This window comes from Salmo salar, chromosome ssa04 (genome assembly GCF_905237065.1).
Source record: "Salmo salar chromosome ssa04, Ssal_v3.1, whole genome shotgun sequence".
In the NCBI taxonomy this organism is placed as follows: domain Eukaryota; kingdom Metazoa; phylum Chordata; class Actinopteri; order Salmoniformes; family Salmonidae; genus Salmo; species Salmo salar.
Window position 1 is genome coordinate 11,587,859 of NC_059445.1, and position 21,523 is coordinate 11,609,381.

General features: G+C 43.3%; 2 protein-coding genes across 4 annotated transcripts in view; one reads left to right on the forward strand and one right to left on the reverse strand.

The window, feature by feature from the left end:
* The window catches only part of LOC106610333 (TBC domain-containing protein kinase-like protein), a 65,581-nt gene extending 65,280 nt beyond the window's left edge, over positions 1 to 301 (reverse strand). The window contains exon 1 of the mRNA XM_045716467.1: positions 14 to 301. The gene's annotated coding sequence lies outside the window, so the exon portion shown is untranslated. The remainder of the gene's footprint in view (positions 1 to 13) is intronic.
* Positions 165 to 17,413, forward strand: LOC100194708 (aminoacyl tRNA synthase complex-interacting multifunctional protein 1). 3 transcript variants are annotated; one of them, XM_045716469.1, is made up of 7 exons: positions 165 to 281; positions 5,155 to 5,297; positions 5,602 to 5,715; positions 7,672 to 7,839; positions 10,217 to 10,416; positions 13,414 to 13,582; positions 17,011 to 17,413. In XM_045716469.1, exons 2-7 carry the CDS (start codon positions 5,189 to 5,191, stop codon positions 17,175 to 17,177), a joined length of 927 nt encoding a protein of 308 aa, XP_045572425.1. In that variant the 5' UTR covers positions 165 to 281; positions 5,155 to 5,188; the 3' UTR covers positions 17,178 to 17,413. The 3 variants fall into 3 exon arrangements, with proteins under 3 accessions (XP_045572425.1, XP_045572424.1, XP_014050291.2); XM_045716468.1 differs by lacking the exon at positions 165 to 281 and adding an exon at positions 536 to 692; XM_014194816.2 differs by lacking the exon at positions 165 to 281 and adding an exon at positions 1,112 to 1,130.
* Positions 17,414 to 21,523: the final 4,110 nt, after the last annotated feature.

Consider the following 21,523-nt stretch of genomic DNA (forward strand, 5'->3'; position numbering starts at 1 on the left):
AATGAACACTTACGTTTAGTGAACGTCTGTCCTCATATCCCCAAAATTCTAACCGTATATTTTATTTGTATTTTATTTTGCCGAATCTTCTCTTTCACGGGATGCTGTGAGCAGCTGAGAGATAACGTGACCGATTACGTCAATTTTCAGCGACGAAGCTCAGCTGTCAAAATGATTTGTAAACATTGCAACCTTGCTTACCAATAAACCGGTGTTAGTAGCTTTTGGTTAAATGTATCTATTGCTTAGTGTTTATATTGACAAACCAAAGGATATAACAGGTATATTACTTTATCTGCATGTCTTTATTTTCTATGCCTGATCAAATCTCATAAACAATGTTTCTACAAAAATAACCAAACATTCGTAGTACGATTCTTGCTATGTTTTTATTTTGTATTAGCTCGAAATGTAATTTACTAATTGCTTCTGAATGTCAAATAATGTATACATTTACTGGTTACGCAGGCACAAGCAAGTTATCCCCAAAAATCCTCATGGTATAAACTGTGCAACTGCGGCGCATTTATCAAATGTCTAATCATATGGATAGAGATTGCATGCCAGCAGGCCCGAGCTAGCCAGATGGTATGCAGACCAGTGACATTGCGCATGGGGCTACGTGGGTCTTTTCTCGAACAGCTGTGGGTATTTGAAACGTGTCAATCACAGGCAGGCGGTCACAGTTTCATGTAAGTTGAATGCATGTTTATTTCTAATCCTTAGTATATTTTTCAAATCAGCCAGTTATTCTGAATTCTTGGTATTTTAGAGTTAGAACGATGCAACTCCTATTGCTAAACTGAGCTAGCTAACGTCAATACTGTTATTTCACCACAGATACAACTATATAACTAACGTTACCCGGCATGTGCACACCTATATGTATAATTTCTAGGAACTTTACTTACCAGACATAAAGTGAAATGTGTCCCTTGCTATGAAATACATGTCAGAATATTTTTTATTTCAAAATCACACCAAATTCTTGTGAAGTTAGAGAGCGGGCTGCCATTAGACCACGCACTTCATGCGAGACTTCTTACACAGCAGGAAGATGTTGCGGTTTGGGCAAAAGTTGGACTCAAATGTACATTTGATAGCGAGGGACACATTTCACTTTAAGTCTGGTAAGTAGAGTTCCTAGAGATTATACATGTGTTTTTGTTGACAGGAAAGCCGGCTATAGTTGGATATTCCCCTGTAGTGTTCCTTACGTCCACCAACATCAGTTAGGGACCGTCTACATAGTGACAAATCGAATTTTTAAAATGTCAATAGCTCTTTGACCATTACTCCTAAAACTTTAAAACTGGTTCTAGCTGACCCGATGGCGCAAAGACCTATTGCACACACTTTTTTTTGTCGATTTACATCTCGCACTATTTAAAATGTATATATTTTAATTTTTGAAATTCAACAGCGCCTTGGTCATGTGACCCACACCTCAAACAAGGTTCATAATATACACTCAGTGGGCCTACACATTGCACACCCTTTTTGACCAAGGAGCTATTGAAATTCAAATGTAAAAAAAGTTGGTACTTTGTTTACGCTCCATAATTTATTCAACTAGGAATATGGAATGCTGCTCACATTTCAACATGTTTGTTAGCTTTGGAAAGCAAATTAATGTCCAAATTGTGAAAATAAGACCAGTGCAATGTTATGCGGAATTTTTCCAACAACATGACACTTGTTTGGAGTCTGTGGCTCAAGTGATTTTAAAGCTATTGAGGTTTGAAAGTGTGAATATCCATCCTGAAACTGTCTTTACTTCGGTGGATTATTTTCCATCGCCACCCACCAATAATATGCACAGCTCAGGAAGTCCAACCAAGGATGCATTTGTAAATTCACAGAATAACTGATGAATTTACGAACACGCAACACCCGTTGAATATGACCGGTGTCAGTAAACGCCTACAAAAAAAAGTAATTAAATTGTTGCCGGCATCACAGTTACAGTAACCAACGCTCTAACTAACATGAAAACAGCCTAAATATCTCTGCTAGGGCGAGTAAAAGGGTCAGAGTGATTGTTCTCTAATTTGTGTCTGGAAGTAACTAGCAAGTTAGCCAGATAGCTTGGGTGCTTGACTGCCGTTGTGAGGTCAGAACGCTCAGATCAACCCTACTCCTCGGCCCGAGCGTCCGTCCAGTGTGCGATCTGAACGCTCCGAATGCCTACATAGACTGTTCTCTCTGAAACCACACGGAAAGCGGTACCGATGCACCAAGTCTGGGACCAACATGACCCAGAACAGCTTCTACCCCCAAGCCATAAAACTTCTAAATAGTTAGTCCGGGTAGCTATTGGTTAACTATTTAACTATCTGCATTGACCCTTTTTGATTCATCACATATGCTGCTGTTACTGTTTATTATCTATCTTGTTGCCTAGGCACTTTATCCCTACCTATATGTACATATCTACATCAACTACCTCGTACCCCTGCACATGTCTCGGGTACTGGTACCCTGTGTATATAGCCAAGTTATCATTTCTCACTGTATATTTATTCCCTGTCTTATTATTTCTCTTTTTTTCTCTCTCTACATTGTTGGGAAGGGCCTGTAAGTAAGCATTTCACTGTTTGTCTACACCTGTTGTTTACAAAGCATGTGACAAATACAATTTGATATTAATAGGACACCAGTCATATAGTAGATGCCAAAGGGAAGGGGATATGATTTGACAGCTGCTATCTGTCTGTCACGTGAGTACCAATCTCCCCTAGTCTTCTTTGGTTTCACTCTCCATCCCACCCTCCCAATACTAGGATATTACTGGCATTGATACTATTACTGGTAGTGACACTAAGATACCTGATTCTCCATGGCAACAAGGAAAACACAAAGCAGACTTACTCTGTGGTCCTTTAATAAAAAAACGACTGTGTGTCAAATATGGTGTGCTGGAGAAGAAACATGTAATTCTGGGGGACAACATCAAGCTGCTTGTTTCCAACATTAAGACCGCATTTCCTGTGAAAAACAATCCGCTTCATCTTCTGTTTCTTTGCCATGATACCGCTGAGTATCGCGACACTGGTGTCCTAACAACCGTGGAGTGTTCAATGTTTCAGTTGCAGAGTAGAAGTGGTTTTGGAGCCAGTTCTAGACTTGTATAGACTTTAAGTTGGAAGTGATGATTGTTATGTTTTATCCTCTCAACCAATGTGCCCACGCGCAGCTCACCTCGGACTGCTAAAACTGTAACTTAAAGTGGGTACCACCTCCGTGTTCACAGTAAACGCACGCCGGAAGCAGCACAGAATTTTCACAACGTTTAAGTTTGCGCTCAGCAGGCTTGAAATTTGCTCAATGCCGAAAAAACAATGAGATGGAACATTGCTCTCAATGCAGTTCTAGTTCCAACGGTCTAACTTGTGAATTGAATGACATCCAGAGCTAGTTATGATCAACTCCTCTGTTAAGCTATCTGCTCTGCAGTGTTGTCCAATGTCCACGGTAGGGATACTGACCCCTGGGGGACTCCTTGTTTCTGCTTGGAGGCCTGGCCTGGGGTGCTGTCAGAGGTGTCTCGGCCAAGCCCCACCGCCCCAGCCCCGGGGCTCATTTTCAGGAGTTCTGCAAATGAAAACAGCCCTATAGTGGCTCTCGTAAATTCTTCCACCGCAGAGCCCAGTTAAATCGATTCCGAGCCTTCGAGCAAACAAACTTCTTTGATCCCCTATATTATCAACTCCAGCTCTTTTTGTGTTTCTAATTTCCTCATCCCTGACTTTTTTTTGTTTTGTTTTCATCTCTCTCCAGCTGTTGTTTTCCAGCGCCACCCTGTACTAGGCCTATGTGTTGGACGTTTTCTTCTCCTCCGTTTTCGCCTGAGCCCTTGTAAAAATCTCCCTCTTTTCCTTTCCTTTGTCAATGGGAGAGGATTGCCAAAGCCTGTACATGTCCAAGGCACATTACACATTACAAGAAAAGCCCTAACTGTCGGCCAGCTGCATTTTGGTTGAGTGGCACGAGGCTGTCGTTTGATCCCTTTTGAACTTTATAAGTATCCCTAAAACCAAACACGCATCGCCAAAGATGTCTATAATGTGATTTGCCCATTTGTGCCTGTAAAGGAAAAAAACGGAGAAAACAATTAAAATACTTTTTTTTTTTAAAAACAGTTTATTTCATTTATTGTCATATGGTTTAGCTTTTTTGCTGTGTAATTCAATAATTTGGTTTGACCGAGTTGACCTGGAGCTTGTCGACAATTTTTTGGATTTCCAGACTCTGCACTGAGAAGAAACAGCTCCCTCCTTCCAAATTGCCAGAGAGAGAGAGCTAATGATAGAGGGAGGGGAAAAGAAGGGATAAGCTCATTTATTGACTTATTTTTATGACTATCAACCAGGGGAGAAAATGTTATCTTTCAGCTTTTCACCCCCTACAGACATGTACATTGATTGAAGTACAATCACCTAACCAAACCTACATGTACATATTACCTCAATAAATCACCCCATCTACCACGTTTCCCAGTGCATTGACTCGGTACCGGTAATCCGTGTATGTATGTATGTATGTATGTGTGTGTGTATAATATATATCTCTATTCTTGTTATTTTATTATGTTATTGTGTTACTACTTTTTATCCATTTGTTAATTTTCCTACTTTTGAATTGCATTGTTGGGAAAGGGCTCGTTAGTAAGCATTTCACAATAAAGTCTACACTTGTATTCGGCGCATGTGACAAGTAAAATGAGATTTGATTATCTCTGCATTGCTTGTGGAAGGAAGCCAGCCTCTTGAATATGATGTCCCACATGCTCTATTATTATGAGCTAACATGCCTGTGTGCTGTAGCAGCAACCTGGGATTCTCTTGTGGTTGTCTTGTCTTGGGGATGCTTCCAACTTCCCAGGTTCCCTGATGACATGAGCCTATATATTACATCCCTCATTTTTTAAATGTCTGTGCTGTACTGTAGCACAGAAATATAATTCTTAGAACATACTTTTCCATTTAACTGATGTGTGGATTGCCACAATTCTATTTCTCATTCTCTATTTCTCATTGTGTCTTGTGTTGGGGTTGCTTTCCCAAATTCCAGAATGTCTCTGTTTCAAGTGTGTCTTGTATTGTAAATACCTGTGGTTCTTTCTCACTGGTAGGTTCTGTTTTCTGGTTCCAGGTTCCTAGTAACACGCTCCCTACCCCTGGTCAAGATGTCGGGTCACACTCCCTCCGTGATGAGGCTGGAACAGCGGGCAGCCGAGGCCGACCACATCATAGACTACCTCAAACAGCAGGTCCAGCTGCTCAAGGAGAAAGCCAGTAAGAGACACAAAAACCGTGCACACACACACACACAAGCAAACATAGAGATGCATGCGCACACTCAATCTCAAGCAGAGTATGGGGTCAAATGTATTCCTCGTTGAAATTCCTTCTAAAAAGATAAATCACTTTTTGAGTTTGACCTCTACTCTACATGAGTGCACATTCTCAGGGTGAAGTAGCCTAGCCGGAGAAACGGTTTAAAGCCAAAGTTGGGGAGGGAAAGAGGCTGTAGGATGAAACGAAATGATACATGTTTGACCCTATAAAAGTCTGACAGGAGCATTCTGTCTGAACATAGAGGTGCAGGCCACCGTCAGAGAAGAGAAGAAACTGATGGTGGAGAACACCAAGCTGAAGAGGGACATCGAGCAACTGAAGCAAACACTGCTGGAGAAGGAGAAGAGCAGAGGAGGTACGTAGTTGGTTGGTGACAGTGTTCCATCCTCTGTCACATCCTGTTTAACTTCTGCTAAGACCTCCTCTGAGATTAAATACTGATGCTGTTCAGACTGCGATTGAGAATAACTTCATTTTTCCTGAGGGGGAACTTGATTCTTCAAAGAACAGACTCCATTCCTTTGGTACGGCCTTGATGTTATCAACCACATAGCTATAGCTAGCTGTAGGGTAAAGTTCTCACACTTGAGTGGTTGACGGTGTCTGAGGCAACTCATTAGCGACACATTGTTTGTTTAGCTGTATTAGTAACAGTCCTAGATCTTAATAAAATGCCTTCTCGTCTCAGTGTAATATTACAACCAGATCTTTTTTTTAACTATCAAAGTTCAAACAAATAATTGAACTCAAGTGCCCAAATATGTCCGTCATTAGTGCCATGATGGGGGGGAGGGGGGTACTAGGCAACCCCCCCCCCAACTGCCAAACTCAAACGGCATGCCGTCTGCGTGACTGGCGGCGTGCTACAACCCTGTTGTGATATCGCGCCTCTGTCATGCATTAATATACAAGGGCAAACAGTCTCTGTGATCATTAACACGTCAGTAATGGCTTCCAGAGAGGAGAACTAGGTGGTAAGAAACCAGAGGATTCGTACAAATAGGCAATGTAGCCCTCATCAAAAGGCTATCTCTACATGTTATTTTTGGAGCGCTCAGGAATGTGTGCGAAAAGGACTGCAGAATTATGTTTTAAGTTTTTCCACGTATCCAATTCCGCTGTTTATTTTTGGTGTTTGTTTCAATGGGACTTTGTGATGCTGTAAAATAAGCTAAATCACAGTTTTGTTATGGAGATGACTAACTGAAGTAAAGTAAAGACCTTCATGGGTACGGTCTGGGCATTTTGAGCAACAGAGAACGACATGGCAAGAGCAGGAGGAATGACAGCATTTTTAAAAGGTTAATCGCCATGTTGTTTTAAAGGTAAACCTTTGAAGTTTCGAACCTCAGCTCTCAACATAGAATTAAAACGTGGATAAAGTATGACTTTACGTCCAAACTTCAACCTGAAATGATGGGTTCCCCACCCAAAAACAATCCGGAGATTGATTGAGGAGATTTAAAACTATATTTCCTTGGTTTCCGTGTTGCCATGGACACTGCCATTTTCCATTCCCAAACAAGCTTTAGGATGCTGGTCTTTCCTCACATTGGGTCTATAAATAAGGTTTTCTCTATCATTAAGCAAAATGATGTTGCTGAACCTAATTAGGCAAAGTACAGCTCGATGAAGAACCTTCATATCCAACGATCCCTCGCCGTCATTCTCAATTCAAAGTACCATCTGTCAGGGTCGATGGCTTCATTATACCCCTTTCATACTATCGTACCCACCCAAACCGTACTGCCCTGCTTCGGATATTTTATTTTCGCATTGTTCTTTCCTGAACGATTCCAGCAACTATGGTGGATGCATAGCCAGGCCAGCTCAGTATGGCTTGGCTCAGTATTGTGAAAAAGGATATTAATAATGCCTCTGGGTTCAAACGCAAAATAGCCAACCTGAAGATCTATTGTCTATTGGAACTTGCTACAGTATCATACAGCCTATCTGAATGGTAATGCAGATGAGCGTTCAACTCCAGTTCTGCTGGTTTTTATCCATCCCTTATAATCAGCCTCTGATCTCCAGTTACAAACCACTTCCCTGGATTCTAACCAGTAGCATCCCATTAAAACCAGCACTGCTGTAACTGGAGTTGAATATCCTCACTCATGGCTCAGTGGGTTAGTTAGAGCATAGTGCCGGCAACACCAGGGTTCTGGGTTCAATTCCCGCATGGGCCAGATGTACTTAAGTTTGTATTGCGAAATCTGTAATGCTTCAGCTTTACAGACTGAATAGAGCCCTAAGTCTCTTTTGGATAAAAGTGTTAAATTAATCTTCTCTCTGTTTTTTCCTTCTGCAGTGAGGGAGGTGGCCATGCCAACAGCAGGAGACTCGAGTGCCCAGTGTGCCTCCAAGTCCACACCTCCTCAGCCCTCATCCCCAGCAAGGTCCTCCACCTCTCTTGTTGTCACTGCCAGCCCCCCTCCCAAAAACAGCGAGGGCAAGAAGAATAAACCAGAGAAAAAGGGTAAAGCAAAGCAAGAAGTGACTTGTTGTTGAAATTGCAGGAAATTGCAGGGCCCTTCCACATCTGTGATTTCACACACTCATAATTGTCAAACCCCTCAACGTTCCACCACACTAAAGTGAAATATGTCATTTGGTTTTTCAATTTGTCAGCAAAAATTGAAGTAGGCCTAAAAGCCTCTTCAATGACAATTTGAGTTGAAGTGCTCCGTGATTTAGCTTTGGGATGGGTTTTTTTTGTCTGCACTTCTCTGACATTTCTTTCCATTTGGAACACAAGCCCTTGTCTTAGATCCAGCGTTTCCATCAATGCTTGGCTGGATGCAGCGATCTGTCTGTACTTTAATGGCCATTTGTGATTTCCCAGGCAGGTATTCTCCATCTGAATTTCTAATATCTGGCGATAATGGACGAAAGGCGCGAGGGGAATCTGCAAATAGAGGGGATCCGTTTCATACTTTGGCCTAACGTTTACATTTTCAATGTTACAGACGGACCTTTTCCCAAAACAAATGAACTTTCTCCGTAACCTTTCTGTGGTTTATCCTGAAGTAGATTTTTAACCTTGACGATTTTAATAAAATTAAAAAAAATGATTGACTTGTTTCGGTGATGAGAGAATAGTCTTAGCAGAAGTGTCAACGCTGTAATGAGAGACAGGCAGAGTTCCGGTTTGTATGTTTATATTGTGTCGACGCCATTCATCTTGAGGCTTTGCACATCCACCCCAGGGCTAAACCAGAGATGCTCTAATGCAGTGTAATATAACATGCTGTTAATTTCCTCGGTGTCAAATTAGATCTAAAAACGTGTTTCCAGCTAAATGATTGAAATGCAGCGGTGTTGGGTTTTATTCTTTTGAACTTTTTTTGGTTTATTATTAAAATTATATTCTATATACAATAAATCAGTCGAAGCCTCGTTCCACTCAGACGTCAAACCCATCTGGGCTAATTAACTGTCACGGCAACAAATTAGGAATGATCTTCCCCAGATTATTTACAAGGTTATAATTCAGAGAAGAAGAAGAGAATGCTTTGCGATGTAGACTGAACCGGTTTGTATCTGGCTTTTCTGACTGCCAGATGTCAATGGAAAACAGAGCAGTAAATACCTGATGCTGTTTGCTTTTTATCGCCGCTGTTGCAGATTGCTTTGTTTTAGTACGTGTGGATATCCTCATTTCTACACAAAGGCTTTGATGTGACTGTGTTCGCAACTCACCTAAACAATCATCGCCTGGCAATCAAATAAATCATCCGGCCCATGGTGGGGGTGCTCTGCTGCTCAGGGGCCAGGGCGGATGACGTCGCACATCAATACGCTGTTTTCGTAACAGTGCAGAAGTTGACAGGGGCGTTAAGTAGGCAGCACAGAGGTTAGAGAAGCGGACCAGTAGGTTGCTGGTTCGAGCAATAGGGGAGTTGAGCTCCCAACTGGAAGGTTCTCACCATCTAGAAAAGAAATCAAGGAGACGAGACTAGGAGACGAGACCACTTCATACTATCCACCCCATATCATTGGAAGGGTCTGGCACGCTACAACACCCTAGTATCCGTGCAAAGCTTGTCGGGGCCTATGCTTCAACAGTGGTATTGGTATTTGCTTTAAGTCTCCTCAGAATTCTGGTGGAAAAGTAAAATGTACTATTATTTAACGCCTGCGGTGATCACAGTCAAGAATGGCACGCTGGGGCTTCAGAGTCGCCGTGCAGATTTGTTTTCACTTTGGGGTAAATTGGATCGGAACAGTCGAGATGGCTGAACCACTCAGCATAGTTTCCACACAGACTAGGTTCAAATGGATCCTAATGAGTCCCCAGGGAACACTACCATAGCAGTGGGCTTAACATAATCTCAAAAAAGTCTTGCATTAGATGCCTGGAAAAAATATCTTCTCTGGTGGACCTTTAATGTAATAAAGGCAGGGAGTCAGTATGGCATCCCTTAACCCAGTCCAGTATACTATACCTGCTGTGGCAGAGCCTGTATTGTAGCTTATATAATATATACCATTTGAACAGACACCTTTATCCAAGCGACTTAGTCATGCTTGCATACATTTTACGTATGGTTGGTCCTGGGAATCAGACCCACTATCCTGGCGTTGCAAGCACCATGCTCTACCAACTGATCTACAGAGGACCACAGTCACGCAGCTACAGAGTACCACAGTCACGCAGCTACAGAGTACCACAGTCACGCAGCTGCAGAGGACCACAGCTACAGAGGACCACAGCTTTGTCGAGCTACTTTATATGCCAATCAGTCATACAAACTCACTCTTTTCCAAAGTGACTTAACTTCAAGTTCATATCGGGTGTGGGGGTGTGTGTGTGTGGTGGTTTAACCCTTTCCTCTCTGTGTGTCCTGTCACAGAGAAGGGAGAGAAGAAGCCTGCAACCCCCCAGGGGGAGGCTAAGGTGGACGTGTCACGTCTGGACATGAGGGTGGGACGCATCGTCACGGCCGAGAAGCACCCGGACGCCGACTCACTCTATGTGGAGCAGGTGGACGTGGGAGAGGCAGCCCCCAGGACGGTGGTCAGCGGGCTGGTCAAGCACATACCCATAGATCAGGTACTGGAATGCACAGCCTAGTACCAACACAGCCTAGTACCAACACAGTCTAACACCGGCTACTGCCCAACCAAATGTCAGGTCCACTCTGAAAAATCAGATCAGCTCTGAATAAGATCCGATGGGAAAAGATCTGATGTGATTGGTCAAAGGACACATTTGTGGGAAAAAAGTTCAGCATTGGGCTACCTGTCTAAACGCAGCCAAAGAGCCTCATAATGTCAAGTATTCACGCACGGCCTGGGTTGCTGCCGGACCAACTCGTCGGGTTGCTGCCGGACCAACTCGTCGGGTTGCTGCCGGACCAACTCGTCGGGTTGCTGCCGGACAAATGCCCCTTTGGAATGTTTTGTGTGTCTGGAACCCAGTCTGCCCACCGACCAATACAGAGTAAGACTGTTACTGTACTTAACAGGTACTGGGAGCTTAACGGTCATTCAGGAAGACTTGGAAGGCTGACCTACTAGACTACAAAGCTCTCTACATGCTTTTGGTAGTCAAATAACATTGGTTTTAAAGATTGCTGTTTTAACACTACTGTGTGTTTCTTTTGCCTTATTTTCACTATAATAAATTCAGCTGTTTTTATTGGACACACGGGTGCTATAACTCTGGCTAGCCAGGGCCCTGTTCTGGTTTTAATAGCCCATGTAAAGTGACTACTCCAATGTAGTCTGTGTCAGGGTTCACGTGACGCTTTCTAATGTCTACGACGTAGGTTTCTGCACACACAGACTTGGTTTTCAGTTAGTCATTGCCCCGGAATTTACGATTTGTCTGCGAGACGCAAAAGTAATTTGTTTGCAGTCTTATTCACCTAGCAGAAGTCCTCCGTTTCTCTTTACAATCAAACCTCTTTTCTCGGTTTGCCTCTTTTGATTCATCTCCAAAACATAGGGAGTCTTTGTACATCCTGCTTTACATAGACAATGTATAATCCTTATAAATGAAAGCACATGCACGTTGGACTCTTTGTACCCAAACACTGTCGGAGTCATATATCTATGGTTCTATGAGAAGATTAATTGGGAATGACATTTTTTATTACATTTTTATATAAATGTATTGAAAGACTTGTAGTTACGTAGATATCTGCTAAATTACTAAGCTAGGGCCGACATTTGTTTGACAATCATTTTTATTGCATTTTAATGTACATTCTGTAGTTGAAGTGTTTCTTCACCACTGAAATAACCTTTTTCACTGAGACATTTGTCATAAGCCTGAGTCAATTACACAGAGACTCCAAGACAGTCCAAGCACATGTCCCTGTAATGACCGGATTTCATTTTGGTCATTTAAAGAGAGAATGCCTTCTTCCTTCCACACCGGGGCTTGACGAGCGGCCTTCTTCCTTCCACACCGGGGCTTGACGAGCGGCCTTCTTCCTTCCACGCCGGGGCTTGACGAGCGGCCTTCTTCCTTCCACGCCGGGGCTTGACGAGCGGCCTTCTTCCTTCCACGCCGGGGCTAGACGAGCGGCCTTCTTCCTTCCACACCGGGGCTTGACGAGCGGCCTTCTTCCTTCCACGCCGGGGCTAGACGAGCGGCCTTCTTCCTTCCACGCCGGGGCTAGACGAGCGGCCTTCTTCCTTCCACGCCGGGGCTAGACGAGCGGCCTTCTTCCTTCCACGCCGGGGCTAGACGAGCGGCCTTCTTCCTTCCACGCCGGGGCTAGACGAGCGGCCTTCTTCCTTCCACGCCGGGGCTAGACGAGCGGCCTTCTTCCTTCCACGCCGGGGCTAGACGAGCGGCATTTGGACAAGTAGAACCCACAGTTAACAGAATCCTTACTTTTCTTTTCTCGTCAAGTCATTCATTGTGCGAGAGTCGACGTGACGACAGACCATGCATACAAGACATTGAGCCTTCCCTGTTTCAAGGAACATACTGGAGTTTGAAGAATGACATGAGGAGTAAAAAGCTAAACACTTTCACTGGCAGCAATGTAGAGGGCCCACTGGCAGCAATGTAGAGGGCCCACTGGCAGCATGTTGATTTGAGTGCCCTGGCATGTTTGTCCGTACGTTGGCCGGAATAAGGAAACTCTGGAAACCCAAATCCTAGTGTGTTTGGATTGTGTTCAGTTTTAACCTTTGACAAGTGATTTCAGGCCTCATTGCCATTACATGAAATTGAATGTCAACCCCTCAATTGAGGAAATCACATAATCACAGGGTGAGAGTAGAGCTGTGACATACACACACAAAACTTGACTTCTGTAGTCCGCACATCCGACCGATTTACAAAACTGACGTCACACACCTAACACACACACACACACTCTTTCCCCGCTAAGCAAATGGCGCTTGAGGAAGAAAAGCTGCCGCAAGAAGGCTGTCAAAACAATGTGTCACACTGAAGGGAATGTATGCAGATGTATGTCAACATTTACTTTTTAAAAGGATGTTTCCAAAATGAAGACCTCATTTATTTTCCTAGCTGTGACATGCACCATGACTTTGTACACTGTATTCTCTCCATCCTCTTCTCTTTTGATGGAAATGGCTTCTGGCCTTCTCAGAGTTTGGGTAAGCCTCTGAGGTCACTCCACAGACATGAAAGAATAATGTTGTTTTCTCTCGCTCTTCTTGGTTTCTGAAATAAGGCACACCATACACACAAACCATATGCCACCGGAGGCAGTCATTATACATGACAAGATTGGACATGGGGGAATTGTGTGAATAGGATTCTGAAAACCACAGTACTGCAAAGAGATCGAGAGTGGAGACCACACCAATTGGTGTTTTCTCTTCTCAATCAATCAAGTCATAAAGTAGGCCATTCATTCTGAAGACAGCACTGTAAGATGCCCTGTGTGGTTTGTACAGAATCAAAGCAGCGCTCCCTAATCTCTCTTTGCTAGTAAAATATGTATTCTTTATTTCAATACTTTTTCCTCTTGTCCGTCAGAAGAATGTTAAATATATGTATTTAATATCTCTGTATCTCAGTATAGTTGTAAACCTTTTCCCTTTCTCTTATTCCCCCCAGATGCAGAATCGCATGGCGGTGCTGCTGTGCAACCTGAAGCCAGCTAAGATGAGAGGCGTGGTGTCCCAGGCCATGGTGATGTGTGCCAGCTCCCCAGACAAGGTGGAGATTCTAGACCCTCCCAGCGGTGCCGTGCCCGGGGACAGAGTCATCTTCCAGGGCTTCCCAGGTACTGTAATACCCCTGACCATCTTGGCCCGTATCCACAAAGTCTCAGAGTAGGAGTGCTGATCTAGGATCAGTTTGCCTTTTAGATCATAATGAAGAAGATTGTATGGACAGGTCCTAGATCAGCACTCCTTTTCTGAGAGGCTTTGTGAATATGGGCCCTGACCTCTAGGGTCTACTTCATCAGCCTGGTTAAACTAGACTGAATGCTGCGCTCAATGGGGAGCACAGTGTTCAGTCTGGTTTAGCCAGGCTACTTTATCATACCCTCTACAGCTCAACCTGCTTTTGACTAAGCTAATAAGCTGTAACCAGGAAGTGACTGTCCCCACAGCCTTGTAGTTTTTCAACTTTTGAAGTTTTCTTTTATGATCTTCAATGTGCAAAAACATAACGTGATGGTCTTCAAGCACAAAAACTTCCTACAGGGCATCTGGTAGAAGTACAGTCATCCTCAAAACCATATTTTATATCTATCTTAAATGACTGCGTTTTCATGGATTTGATGATAGAATCGCAACGGCCATTCAAAAAAGCATGGGAAACGGAAGCAAAGTGGAAGTAGCCGTCACTTTCAAAGGGTATCCTAACCTCGATAACACTTCACATATATCTTTATAAAGGGGGGTTGTCAAAGGTTTATAAAAATATAAACGCAACATGTAAAGTGATGGTCCCGTGTTTCAAGAGCTGAAATAAAAGATCCCAGAATGTTCCATATGTACAAAAAGCTTATTTCTCTCCAATTTTGTGCTCAAATTTGTTTACATCCCTGTTAGTGAGGACTTCTCCTTTGCCAAGATAATCCATCCACCTGACAGGTGTGGCATATCAAGAAGCTGATTAAACAGCATGATCATTACACAGGTGCACCTTAGGCTGGGGACAATAAAAGGCAACTCTAAAATGTCAGTTTTGTCACACAACACAATGCCACAGATGTCTCAAGTTTTGAGGGAGCTAGCAATTGGCATTCTGAGTGCATGAATGTCCACCATAGCTGTTGCCAGAGCGTTTAATGTTCATTTCTCTACCATAAGCCGCCTCCAACGTCATTTTAGAGAATTTGGCAGTATGTCCAACCAGTCTCACAACCGCAGACCACGTGTAACCACACCATCCCAGGACCTCAAAATCTGGCTTCTTCACCTGCAGGATCGTCTGAGGCCAGCCACCCTGACCGCTGATGAACTGAGGGGGTTTTCTGTCTGTAATAAAGCCGTTTTTATGGGGGAAAATGTATTCTGATTGGCTGGGTCTGGGCCTGGCTCCCAAGTGGGTGGGCCTATGCCCTCCCAGACCCTCCCATGGCTGTGAAATCCATAAATTAGGGCCTAATGAATTTATTTTATTTGATTGATGTCCTTATGAACTCTAACTCAGTAAAATAGTTGAAATTGTTGCATGGTGAGTTTTTATATTTTTGTTCAGTATAAGTAGTTTGTAGACCAATTATTGGTTAGTTCATCTAGTTGGTTCAAATCCAGGCCATGTCACGTGGGTAACTGAATTACATGTGGTAAAGTATTTGAAGGCTTTCCACTGGTTGAAATAAAAGTAGCATACAATGAGTGTGGTATGATGGTGGAACACCACATTAGATTTGGTTGGCCTTATTGCCTTTACATTTGTACATTAAATGACATGTGAAGAACCAACTGTCCTCTTGCCATCTTGCCAAGGGTAACAAAGGCTTTTTTTTCTTCATATCTTTGAAGAGAGGAATCACAAAGCCTTCTCAAGACCCCACAGAGTTTTCCTATTGCAGCGTTTACTCCTCTGTTCTCTTTAGTGATTGGAGCTAAATGGACTGTGACTATTAACTGAATAGACAAACGAATCAACTCCCTCTGACTAAAGTGTAAGTCAGGTCCTCTTTTCCCACAATCCCACAATTAAATGTAAAGTATTTTGTCTTTTTTTGTTATGTCGGACCCCAGTAAGACTAGCTTCCGCCATTGGTGTCGGCTAATTTGTGCGGTTGTTGGTAGGGAACAATAGCTGAACTGGGAGTTTCCCTGAGATAGAGAGGGAGAATGGGGACGAGGGAGTGTCCATCACACAGACACCCTTTCATCTTCTCTCTCCTCTTCTCCTTTCTATTCTCCTCTCCCCTCTTCTTTCTTTTCTCCTTCTCTCTCCTTTCTCTTCTCCTTCCCTCTTCTTTCTCTTCTCCTTCTCTCTCCTTTCTCTTCTCCTTCACCCTCCTCTCATAGCGGCCCTCCCTCAAGCTGTTTGTTTAACGAGGGATCCCCCTCGGCCAAAAATACTTGTTTTACGACTACGCACGTCAATTAGAGCCACATTCAGGTTGGCCGCACAGAGAAGGACCACAGGATGGAGGAGAGGAGAGGGGATGGAGGGAGGAGATGGGCAGGGGTGCTAAGGCGGTCTCATCGGTTTCTAGCTGTTCTGTACACACGTCTGGGTCGTTAAAAAAACATAGCCGCGGCGGTGATGGAAAACGCTTTTCCAACAGGATGTGTTGACATTGAGGGATAATGGCCTATTATTCCCTCATTTTGACATTCCTTCTCTCTTATTTTGATGTCAGCTTTGGTCCCCCAGGATTCCAGATTTTTCTCCAGATTTTAGGGAGTTGTACTGTTGCAAAATTTGAGATTTTCCTATGAACTTTGGGAAACCTTCCAGAATTGTGCACCCCTATTTTATAGTGACATTTCTGTGCTAGCTAGTAGCACTAAGTCAGTCCAGCATTGGTCTTGGTGTGGATAGATCACAGTAATTGCTCACACATTCACCAGCCCTAATGAGCATCCAGGTTCTTGTTCTAACTGTAGAGGGTGTCAAAGCTGGGAAAATTCGACAAAAAAATCCCTTCGCACGTCTTCCAGTCTGTTTGTGATGATGAGTAGGAAAAGATCACACCCCAACAGAAGCACATTATGAATCCAATGTGGAGTGCCAGTTATGAATCCATACAGATGCCAAGTAATATCCAAACTGCCAATAACACAATGCTGAGGTAATGAAGAACTCCATTAGTTGCCGACAAATATGGATGTTGTATACGTTTTGAATTAGCGCTAAAGGAGTAAAAGCTTCTGTAAAACTTCTGGTTCAGCTTTTTTTACGTTTCAAAATCGACACTACGCCAAGGAAGTACTCCAGCAGCACAAACCAATGGTCTATCACAAGGCTACAGAAAGCTAGCAAGGCAGATATAGTGTTGCCATTGGAGTTGTCATCTACTGTGGTTGCCCCTAGAGGCGTCATGTCATCGAAACGAAGGAGGCACGTTCCCCCTCCAATTTTATTCAAAAAGATACAAGCGATGCACAATGAGATATTCAATATGGCCCCCTCAAAAAATCTAGTGCATAACACCACTGCATTGCTCCATACAAGGTGTGCATGTCATCATAACTATCGGAGCTGTCATCTAGTTTCTCTCTCCTATGTTTCCAGGTGAGCCAGACAAGGAGCTGAACCCCAAGAAGAAGGTGTGGGAGGCGGTGCAGCCGGACCTGAAGACAGACGGCCAGTGTGTGGCCAACTACAAGGGAGCCCCCTTCGAGATCGCCGGCAAGGGAGTATGCAAAGCTCAGACCATGAGCAACAGCGGCATCAAATAAAGGAAGACGAATGCAGAGGACGGAGCCGTAGAACTAGAATGGTGGAGAAAAGTGGGATTGGGAAAAGTGTGAATGACCGCTCCAGTCATTTTATTTCTATAGGTGGAACTAGCGACGTTCCTCGTTCAGCCTGTGGAACTGCTACTCATCCATGGTGCTAAAGGTGATGATGTCGACGGAGGAAAATGAAATGTTTTGAAGATGTTCAATTAAAAAGGTTATCAGTTGGTCTTAAACTCATTGCAGTTGATTTCTTGTTTGGTTCTTCTTTGTAAAGCCTGACGTCCGTCGTACAAGACTATACAAGTGTGTTTACATCCTAGAAATCCTTTATAATGCTCTCTAGCATTCTGAACTCATCCTGCAAGTCACTTTTGTGATTTATTAGTTTGATTAGTGCTTTGATTTCTCTGGTTCGTTATGAGCTGAAGGGGAGAAATGGGGATGTCATTCTGCAAAGCCAACGAACAGACGGATCAATTTCACAGATGCTACGCAGCAGGCCTTTTGGATAGTGGGCAATTCCTTGGTAACAGAATGATGCTGAGATGCTAAGTTTGGTAACAGAATGACTGTTTGTGCTGTCACAAAGTGGAAATGCCCATGTACTCAGTCCTTTTACCACCATTCCTGTTCTCACAGTCATTATCCCGCTCATTAAGGTTCAGTCATTAGCCCGCTCTTCAAGGCTGTTGCTCAGCCCAGTTTTTCAGGATCAAAGTATCCTGTGTTTAATTCTGTTCCTCCCGTCAGATTTGTTCCCTCTGGGCTTTTGGATCAAACCAATCTGAACTAATCTCTTTCAGTGGTACCCCTTCATATGCTACAGCTAAGGTCATGTCCCATGATATGACATGCACTTGTATTGCCTCGGTGTATTTGAAGGAATCTAACGGTTAACAGAATCACATGTTACCCATTATAAACACAGCCCTGGATCATTTTTATATAGATGACATCTTCTGAAAAGAAGGCTCCTGGTACCAGTGTCATTTGCCTGGTATTACCATCCAGCCATACCCAGAACATTTACATTGTTTCCCTCAGGAAAGACCGTCTCCTACCGTTACAACACACACGCATTCCACGACAGCAAAGAAAATCATTTGATTTCTTACTGACCAACACCTGAATCAAGGATCTCTTAGTATAATCTCAGGCAATCAGAACAACAAGGACTGGATCAAAAGTTCTAGCTCTCTGACACACCAGAGTGCACTGGGTTCCTCAGCCAGGGACCATACCAGTCTGTCTGGGTCCTGGTTCTAGAATGGTCTGGGTCCTGGTTCTAGCAGGGCTGATTCATATGTCCTCATTGCCGGTCTGTTCTCTTGCGTCGATAGTAATCAAGTCCATGTACACACAGCCTGAACATGTGTAGTTGGACTGAAGAAGCCGAGTGTAGCATAGCCTTGTGTTTAATGTCCCATTCATTCTGCCCTCCTTTGAGATCTAGCCCATCGGCAGCTTCAGTGTATTTCTGGGTTGTAATTGTTCATAGTCGACCACATTTGTAGTTTTCATTATTATATGATGCTCTGTTTAGTGTGTGGATGTCATTCGCATATCTGATGTGCTGCATATTGTGAAATAATATATTTTGGCTAGTAACCGGACTGAAACGGACTACATGGACTTGCCCGAATGAACATGACCCTCATTCTCCTGTAGGAATGGGCAATTAGACTTAGATGAGTGTCCCAAGACCACTGGGGTAATGTTGAGACATGGGACACATCTCATCAGTTGGTCATGAGTGAATGAGAAAGAGAATGTTTTTTTTGGAAAGGATTTGATATGCGTAATTAAAATGGTGGAAATCTGACAGTATCTCAGAAGTCAAAACCATCCTCCTACAATTTTGTTTCCAATAGCCTCAAAAACATTATCTCACGTCTCACCCACAACATTTCACTCAAAGCAACAGATCTGAAAGGACTTGATTGGTGGTGGGAAAAACCTGTTCATATATCAGTAGTGAAGAAGGGGAGAGCTTTCCAGAGTATTGGAGTGTTGCTGTTATAGGATTATTTCCTGAGTAATTATTTCATATTTATGGCAGTTATACTCATTGCTGATATGTTGGGAATTTGTGTTACACTAAATATCTGTCTTTACCTGGTAACTAATTATCCTTTGTCCTATTGGCAAATGCTTTAATTGTGTAGGGTTAAGCTTTATTGATACAGGAAGTGAGACAGTTCTAGTTCCGGTGGCTGATGGTGTTCAATGTGGTTTGACCATTAAAGCTGCTGAATAGTTATCCATCTCCGCCCAGTCCTGGCTCCTACAGAAAGTCATCCTGCACCTGTACTTGAACCCTCAACTTACTCGGTGATGGAGACAGTGAACCATTCCTATCTAATTCCTCCACTTACTGTATGTCTGACGGCTATGATGACAGCTATGATGATGGCTATGAGGGTGGCTTTGATGACGGCTATTATGACGGCTTTGATGACGGTTATGATGGCGGCTATGATGACAGCATTGATGACGGTTATGATGATGGCTATGAGGACGGCTATGATGACAACTATGATGGGAAAGGGGATACCTAGTCAGTGGCACAACTGAATGCATTCAACCGAACTGTGTCATACGGATTTAACCCAACCCTTCTGAATCAGAGGGGGGCTGCCTTAATCGACATCCACATCATCCGTGCCCGAGGAGCAGTTGTTGTTGTTGGGGGTTTACTGCCATGCTCAAGGGCAGAACGTTACATTTTTCCACTTTGCCGGCACAGGGATTCTAACTAGCGACCCTTCGGTTACTGGCCTAACACTCTTAACCGCTAGGCTACCTGACAGCTATGACTGGAAAACTTCAGTTCGCTTTTTAAACATGTCAGTACCTAGCATGTCCATGATAGCACAAGTTACTCAACCAATGGCTAAAAGCTGAAACTTCCTAAAAGCGGTAACGTGCATGAGGACTGTCTCTCCTTTTTCAACACCATCGGACTGTTCGTTAGGCCGAGTTGAGATGTGACAATCATCGTGTCATTAAAAAGTGTTGATTCATCCAGTTCAGTTGATTACCTTTTCAATATTGCGTGATTTGATGTCATGTGATGCGAAGAAAATCTAATGTAAGTTCATGTGTTCCTGATTACTTCAAGACCTGTTGGATAATGTGTCAATGTGATGAATGGCTTGTTTTGGTTTCTGAAATGATTTATAATCTCTTGATTCCATGTTATCCTTTTGCTTGTGTTATGTAGTGAGAAAATCACTCTTTGCCCGTTTGCTTTCCCTGTCACTATGTATAACACTGACCTCATCCAGACGGGCACTGACCTCATCCAAATGGCACCCTATTCCCTACGTAGTGCACTACTTTTGACCAGAGCCCATGGTCAAAAGTGGTGCACTATATAGGGAATAGGGTGCCATTTGGGATGCAGACCTAATGTATAATCTCCGTGCTACATTCTTGTTGCACCACACAACCACACTACAGTGTCACATGCCCCAGATTGTAGTAACCCCTAAACGCCATTATGTTTTAACAATGACACCGAAGATTGTGGACATGGGTTCAAATTGTGTTTGAGAGATCTCAAAGAGTGTTCAATTGTGTCTACCTGGAGTGCCAGATGGTCTGCATTGCACTTTTAGGACTAGTCTATTGGTTCCATTGCGCCAGACAAGCTCAATTGAGCACAGTATAAGTATTTGAAAGATTTCAAAGACTATTTGAACCCAGGTTTGCAATGGAATATTGTAACAGATCATGGGACTGGAGTATACATGATTAATTGAACTGCCTTCGCACTTGAACAATGTTAACGATCAGAAATACAGGGAGCGGGATCAAATGCCAACTGAAACTATCAGGGGAGAGTGTACTCCTTTTTCCATCTGTAGTAGTAAAAAGCGATAACCTCTTTTCTTTGGCAAATGTAAGAAAGACTTGGTCCATGAACAGTTCTAGAATCTGCGAGCGGCACAATTTACACCGTTCTGAGGGCTCCGCCACGTCTAGTTTGTGTTAGAAATGCTACAGATTTCTCTTTCTATGTGTTAACTGAGTATCTTCTATCCTAACCTGGCAGGGCAGAGTAGGGATGTTTTGGCTGTCACTCTGCACCTTGGACGAGTCGACTATGATGTGGAGGGCCAATCATCATTTCTATCATTATTTTCAATGGTTTCTTTTTGATGAAAGCGCTAGCATTAAAAAGTCTTCTGGATCGAAGGAAGAATGTGTTGAATTTCTCACATTTTCCACTGTGATCTAGTGGAATCTTGATTAAGCTTTTTGTAAACAAATAATACCAGAACTTATATCAGTATTGTGGTATTTTTCCCCCGTTGCCCTATTTTAAAAGTGGAACAAAG